Below are 7,474 nucleotides of genomic sequence, written 5' to 3'. Positions count from 1 at the left end.
TCAGAGAGCTCTCAAGATTAATAAAAAATATCTTAATTTGTGTTCCGAAGATGAACGGAGGTCTTACGGGTTTAGAATGACATGAGGGTGAGTAATTAATGGCAGAATTTTCATTTTTGGGTGAACTAACCCTTCAAATGTCATTATGACAGCAGCATTTAAATTGAGGATGAAATACTGTAAATGTTTTATAGTAACTTAATGCATGGGATTCAGCAAATATCGCGTTCCTGTACTCCCAATACCGCAAACGACATCTGAAACTGATTTCAATTTATTTAGCCTAGGCCACGGAGCTCTTGCGATAGCTTGGAGGTCCACACTTTGGGAAGAACTGCTCCATGGGATGGCGCCAGTATGCCTGTGTGATCCGGACGGGGCGCCATCACTATCACACGCTGCTACTAGTTACAGCCTGCTGGACTGCTGCGTCTTTATCTTACACCGTTTTGAAAAGAGCCCAGATATCGTGCTATTATCAAGTCGATTAATATTTTCTATCCATTCACCTAACGGTAAGAGTTTTTCTGACAATTATTTTCTTTGCAGTCTGTGCCGATGGCTTTGACGTTGTCGTGACGTGCTGGATGTAAACACTGGATTAATTTCTTTTACTGGCCGATACAATATTGCGAATTTGTAGGCGCCGTTGTTGTGTTTATCAGTTATTTCGCAAGTTTTGACTTCAAGTCTACCAGGAAAATACAGTCTGATGAAGTTGCATCAGTAGGCTAAGATAACAGGCAAAATTCGCTTGATTTAATATTATTATAGGCTACTAATGTCATTATAGGGCACCTCCTAGTGCGCGCTGCGCACTATATTCAAATCCAACGTACAAAAAACAAACAAAAAATAAATAAATAAATAAAAAATAAAAAAAAATATATATATATATATATAATTCAATAATAATACAATATAAAACAAAAAATTAGCAAATATGTATTTATATTAAATCTAATTGTGAAAAACAACGAGAGAGATGCTCGTGTTTTACCATCTGCCACGCTTAGGACCCTTTAATAAGTTAATGGGCTTGGATGCTTTTTCACCGGGGATTCTTTGGTAAACCTGTATTTAATAAGCAACCACAAGTCCACCATTTCAGAGAAGCGAAAACGCATCAATCAATCGATACTACTACTTGAAGGCATTAGTGGGTTTATAATGCAGATTGTAAGATAACGCGCATTATTTGTACACACTATAAATACATATTTTATGTAGAATATAGAATTCGATTTCAATTAGTTTTTCATATATTTTATTTTGGATAGATTTAATTTTACTTTATAATTATTTGAGTATTTTTGACCCATATGTAAGGATATTTTCACCTTTGACGTTTCAGCATGTTATGTACTTACATATTTGAAATATATTATATACATATATTATATATGTCTTTGTGGCCTACAGCCTCTTGGGATTAATTGGTTGTTAAAGTTATGCAAAGTGTGCCATACTGAATGTTGCAATGAGAATGGAGATTTATTTTAAAATGACTAAAAACAGAATAGTTGTTATGTGAGATATAAAAAAATTAATCCACAGTGATTGCTTTTTCCTCCGGATATAATTCTAAAATGATTTTAACATGATTTTAACAATGAACTACTTTCATTTCTCTGGTTTCTCTATAGTATGAAAATGTTTTACACTTGCGGTCCAAATGAAGCAATGGTGGTGTCGGGTAAGACTAAACATAACAGAAATATGTTTATAGAGAGATATTTTCAGTAGAAATCATGAAAACACATTCACATATGTGGTCTGACTCCTGCCTCAGGTTTCTGCCGCTCACCACCAGTCATGATCTCTGGTGGGAGAGTGTTTGTTTTCCCATGCATTCAACAGATACAAAGGTATTATTCACTCTGTGTGTTGTGTATATATGTATGCATGGTTTGCATAAACAAATCTCAGCTTTTTCTCTTTCTTCCATCACAGGATCTCTTTGAACACACTGACGCTGAATGTAAAGAGTGATAAAGTCTACACATGTCATGGAGTGCCCATCTCTGTCACTGGAATTGCACAGGTTAACTAACTCACACACTCTCTAATATGCAGTAAACAACATTTCATAGGGTTTAAGAAAGCGGTTTTTGTCATTTAATAAAAAAATGTTTTCCCAGATTACTGTGCTATTCTGTCTTTTATGAAATACTTTTTCTGCCTTTAATAACTTTTCTGTAAAAAAAATCGTTATGTGGCTAAACTGAACCTTCTCTCTCTGACAGATGAAGATTCAAGGACAAAATAAACAGATGTTGGCTGCAGCATGTCAGATGTTTCTGGGAAAGTCAGAGGGTGAGATTGCCCACATTGCCTTGGAAACACTGGAGGGTCACCAGAGAGCAATCATTGCCCACCTGACTGTGGAGGTAAATAGACATGTGCACAGAGAAAAGGCCCACCTTGCAAACGTACTGCACTCTGCAACATCACAAACAGCAGTAAAACTGGATATAGTGTTCAAAATCTGCACTTTCAGTCCTCGGCATAGTATATTGACTTCATTGAGCATGCTGTGTTTTGTGTTTAATCTTTAGGAGATCTACAAAGACAGGAAGAAGTTTTCCGAGCAGGTGTTTAAGGTGGCTTCATCCGACCTTGTCAACATGGGCATCAGCGTGGTCAGCTACACACTCAAAGACGTTCACGATGACCAGGTCTGTTAGCCCCATTTGTGTTGTTGTGTTTATCGAACTTGGGGCCAAATTTACTAAACAAGGCAAATTAGCGTGAGAGTGCAATCCCATAAAAAGTGTCGATGGGAAAGGAAAGTTCTGCAGATGATTTACTCACAATGTGTGAATTAAAGAACATAGATGCAAACAAGCAGAGCAGATGATAATCGTGGATTAAGACATGCTTTTTTCTGGGCGTTAAATAATGGCACAAATACCAGTAAAATGACTAGTGGTCAACCGATATTGGTTTTTTGACAGCCGATGCTGATATCTCGAAAAGCAGGATGGCCGATATAAAGCCGATATAATTTATTTAAGAAATTTGAAATCATTTGAAAATGGATTAAAAAATAAATGTGTTAAATAAACATTCTTATACTTTAGATGACAAAGTATTTTTCACAAATAAATAAATAAATATTTAATAAAAAATATAATAAAAAAGGAAGTAAACACTGTAACCAACAGGGCACTCAGTATTCTGGGAAGTTTGTGTGCATTGGGATTTGGGAATCATATTTTTTCAAATAAAACCAAGGTAACACTCATTTTACATACAGCACACAGTGGAAATGACATGAATATGGCAGTGGGCAAATGCATAAAGCGCAGCATAATTTGAAATCACGAGTTTAAAGTTTATCGATTGCGCGTCTCCAGTGAAGCTGAACTCTCCTCCTGTCAGCGCCGTCAAAATAAAAGTCCCGCCTCGAACGCATCGGCCAAACAGGAAAATTTATCGGCCGATATTTAAAAAATGCCAAATATCGGCCATGGCGATATATCGGTCGACCACTAAAAATGACTACCGCAAACCTTAGTAAGTCCCATTGCATGCTTCATTTAAATACTGTCCTCTTATAAATTTTGAAAAGGAAAATCCTTTTTTTTTTTTAAGCAAGGTTAGCTGCACAAATAAGTGTCTTTTTCATTGCTAATGTTTCACTGCATTTCTTGAGTAGATCCTGACAATAGGAGGGTTTGTGTTGGCTCAAGCTGTTAATAAATCTGCCCCTGAATATTTAAAATGCTTTAAATGTCTACAAAAATGGATCTGTGTGAGTGGTGAATCAAGGTTTTTTCTTTCAGGATTACCTGCACTCTTTGGGGAAGGCCCGTACGGCACAAGTGCAGAAGGATGCTCGTATTGGGGAAGCCATGAACAAAAGAGATGCAGTGATCAGGGTGAGCCATTCCTGAACTCTGTTCCAAATACAGCCTTTTTTCTAAATATCACTGAGTGTTTTTGCTAATGTCTCTCTCATTTCTTTCTTTCTTCTCTCTGTAGGAGGCCAATGCTATACAGGAGAAGGTATCTGCTCAGTACATGAATGAGATCGAGATGGCTAAGGCTCAGAGAGACTACGAGCTGAAGAAGGCTGTCTATGACATTGAGGTCTTCACCAAAAAAGCTGAGTCTGAAATGGCCTATCAGCTCCAGGTAAAACGACAACCAAACCCTATTGGGGACCTTCAACATTGTGAAATAATTTCTTGACTTTCTAAAATGAATCCTTTGGGTTCTTGTATATAATATAATTCTGTCATAATTTACTCCCCTCCTACGTCGTTCCAAACCGGTATGCCTTTCTTTATTCTGTGGAACACAAAAAGTCATTTCGGTTCCCATTGACCACCATCGTATGGAAAAAAAATACTATGGAAGTCAACGGAAACCAAAACTGGTCATCAACGAAGTAAAATATCTTTGTTGTGTTCTACTATTCCTTTAATAGTTATACCGATTTAAGAAACATAACTGTGTGACATGATTTTGTGGGTAAAAATGTTTTTAATTTACTTACGTTTATTCCGTAAATCTGTGTAACTGTTGCATTAGGTGGCAAAGACAAAGCAGCGGATCGAGGAGGAGAAGATGCAGGTGTTGGTGGTGGAGCGCTCGCAGCAAATCACGCTTCAGCAACAGGAGATCACACGCAAGGAGAAAGAGCTGGAGGCCAAAGTCAAGAAACCAGCCGAGGCCGAACGATACCGGCTGGAGAAACTGGCGGAAGCAGAACGGTGAGATGGATGCTTCGTCAATGCTCTCAGCTTCCTGTTTGTTTTAAAACGCCATATAACACGGAGGTTGTTTTCCCACAAACATTCACCAATTGTTTTTGTCTTAAAAGTGTGTAATGAAATCATACGGAATTGCAAAAAACAGCTTTGGATAGGAGAAAGTATTTTAAAATGGAAAAATTTGAACCACTCACCTTTAAAAACATATGCATCTGGCCATTTTGTGCTCTCCAACAGTCTTCAGCTAATCATGGAGGCAGAAGCTGAGGCCGAATCTATCAAAGTAAGTGATCAGCCATCATCTTGGCTATATTCAAAACAAAACCGTTTGTGTTACACATGAACTGTGTCTCTGCAGATGAGAGGAGAGGCCAAAGCATACGCTGTGGAGGCTAAAGGTCGTGCCGAGGCTGAGCAGATGGCTAAGAAGGCTGAGGCCTTCCAGAACTACAAGGAAGGAGCTATGGTGGACATGTTGCTGGAGAAACTGCCACTGGTGAGATGTATTTGTAATGTTGTTGTGTTGGCAATACAGAAAAATATTGCATTGCACTGCAAAATTCTTGCAAGAGATAATCCTGCTGAGAGCAAAAAGCAGTTCAATGCAGTTTGAGTTGATGTCTTAACATTGATGGTAAATTGTGTTCTTTCTGTCCATTAGATGGCAGAGGAGATAAGTAAGCCCCTGTCAGCTACCAATAAGGTCACCATGGTTTCCAGTGGAGGTTCAGAGATTGGCGCAGCCAAGCTGACAGGTGAAGTGCTTGACATCATGACCAGACTGCCTGAAACCATTGAGAAACTAACTGGGGTCAACATTTCCCAGGTAAAAACAGTATTTCAAACAGTATTGTTTTTGTATTTTAAGTAAATACAGAAAATGTTTTGATCATGAATTTATTTTGTTCATCATGTAGTGTGTGCATATTCTCACATGTACAATTAACGTAGAATTTCTCTCTCTCTTTAGGTGGCCCAGACTGGTTGAAGAAATTCTCCAACATGACATTTCTGTATGCATGCTTCATTAATCTTGTATATTTTTCTCTTACTCTCACTTTTTCCTCAGGTTCTTTATCATTTAAATGACTCTCTTCTCTATCTTTGAAAATGTATTTCTTCTCCTTTTATCTTTCTTACCTTCCACACTGTATCTCTTTGTTTTTCCCTTTCCCATGTTTCTCTCGACCTACACTTCCTGTCTGTCTTGCAATGCTGCCAAAACCCAGAGTGCATTTTAATCTAAAACTCCAGGGAAGAATGCTGTTCTTTATATTTTTAATGCAAGCATAAGAAGACAGTGAAGTCCAAGGATCTGTTGAATGCCATTAGACACTGCAACGTCTGACATTTTGAAATGTTACTTTCACCTGTAGGTTTTCTTATAGAGCACTTTTTAATGCTGGTAGAGCACTAAGAGCATTTCGTTATATTTGAGCTTTCCATTAGGTAAGCTTTTGGAAGCCAAAGTAACATGAAGGGAAACACATTTATAAGGACTGGTGCTGTTGTGTCATTTGTTTCTGTGGGTTGAATAGGATATACTTTCACTTTACCTCAACAGTACATTATAGCTATATTAGTTGGACATAATCGTGTAGGAGTTATAGCAGTTATCTGCTTCAAATTGTACCGCACTCTGAAATCTGAAGATACTGCCAATAATGTCAGATCTTCATATGTGTTTATTCAAACGAACAATCAAGTGTCTTTGTGTTATGCAGAATTACAGATCAGTAATTATTTAAAAAGTAACTTATTTATTTCACAATTATCGTTTGAATGTTTTTTTGTATAGATTAAAGTGTTTTCATGCATGACAGAAGGGTGCGATTTTATACATACACACATATGTCCTTAACAATGTTGATCATGATCATAACCATGTAGTGTACTCTAGGACTAGACAAACAGGGAAACTTGTTACATTTTTAGACAGTTCTGTTCATTAAATATGTCTGAAGGCTGAGTTCTTGTCAAAATAGTTGTGTTCCATAAAAAAAGTGGGATTTTAGGGAGTTCTAATATATGTTTTGTTCATAATCATACAGTATTTAATACTGGTCACACTACATTTTTCTTTGATTACATCATAAAAATTGTGATGAATGTTCTGTTTTCAAATGTTTAATTGTCAGTACAATATGTTGACTTCATTATGTATAATTCATAGGCACTAATGACAATTTAGATTTAGATTTATTTAGATTTAATCGTTACTAACATGACGTTAATGATGTATAAACACTGTTATTTTATAAGGACTGGTGCTGTTGTGTCATTTGTTTCTGTGGGTTGAATAGGATATACTTTCACTTTACCTCAACAGTACATTATAGCTATATTAGTTGGACATAATCGTGTAGGAGTTATAGCAGTTATCTGCTTCAAATTGTACCGCACTCTGAAATCTGAAGATACTGCCAATAATGTCAGATCTTCATATGTGTTTATTCAAACGAACAATCAAGTGTCTTTGTGTTATGCAGAATTACAGATCAGTAATTATTTAAAAAGTAACTTATTTATTTCACAATTATCGTTTGAATGTTTTTTTGTATAGATTAAAGTGTTTTCATGCATGACAGAAGGGTGCGATTTTATACATACACACATATGTCCTTAACAATGTTGATCATGATCATAACCATGTAGTGTACTCTAGGACTAGACAAACAGGGAAACTTGTTACATTTTTAGACAGTTCTGTTCATTAAATATGTCTGAAGGCTGAGTTCTTGTCAAAATAGTTG

General features: G+C 36.7%; 1 protein-coding gene across 1 annotated transcript; it reads left to right on the top strand.

The window, feature by feature from the left end:
• Positions 1 to 375: 375 nt before the first annotated feature.
• Positions 376 to 6,911, top strand: LOC107665160 (flotillin-1-like). The gene is made up of 13 exons (XM_016455931.1): positions 376 to 515; positions 1,647 to 1,696; positions 1,793 to 1,868; positions 1,954 to 2,044; positions 2,247 to 2,390; positions 2,559 to 2,678; positions 3,789 to 3,884; positions 3,988 to 4,140; positions 4,540 to 4,721; positions 4,959 to 5,004; positions 5,080 to 5,217; positions 5,383 to 5,547; positions 5,692 to 6,911. Exons 2-13 carry the CDS (start codon positions 1,648 to 1,650, stop codon positions 5,707 to 5,709), a joined length of 1,278 nt encoding a protein of 425 aa, XP_016311417.1. The 5' UTR covers positions 376 to 515; position 1,647; the 3' UTR covers positions 5,710 to 6,911.
• Positions 6,912 to 7,474: the final 563 nt, after the last annotated feature.

This window comes from Sinocyclocheilus anshuiensis, unplaced genomic scaffold (assembly GCF_001515605.1).
Source record: "Sinocyclocheilus anshuiensis isolate Anshui unplaced genomic scaffold, SAMN03320099.WGS_v1.1 scaffold379, whole genome shotgun sequence".
Taxonomy (NCBI): Eukaryota; Metazoa; Chordata; class Actinopteri; order Cypriniformes; family Cyprinidae; genus Sinocyclocheilus; species Sinocyclocheilus anshuiensis.
This window is presented reverse-complemented; position numbering and strand designations above follow the sequence as displayed.

What these genes read in the sequence shown, in the direction of transcription:
- LOC107665160 (XM_016455931.1), top strand. Translation starts at nt 1,648, where the DNA reads ATGAAAATGTTTTACACTTGCGGTCCAAATGAAGCAATGGTGGTGTCG. An exon ending in TGAAGCAATGGTGGTGTCGG is followed by an intron (nt 1,697 to 1,792) that starts GTAAGACTAAAC and finishes CTCCTGCCTCAG; the next exon opens with GTTTCTGCCGCTCACCACCA. An exon ending in AAAGAGATGCAGTGATCAGG is followed by an intron (nt 3,885 to 3,987) that starts GTGAGCCATTCC and finishes TTCTCTCTGTAG; the next exon opens with GAGGCCAATGCTATACAGGA.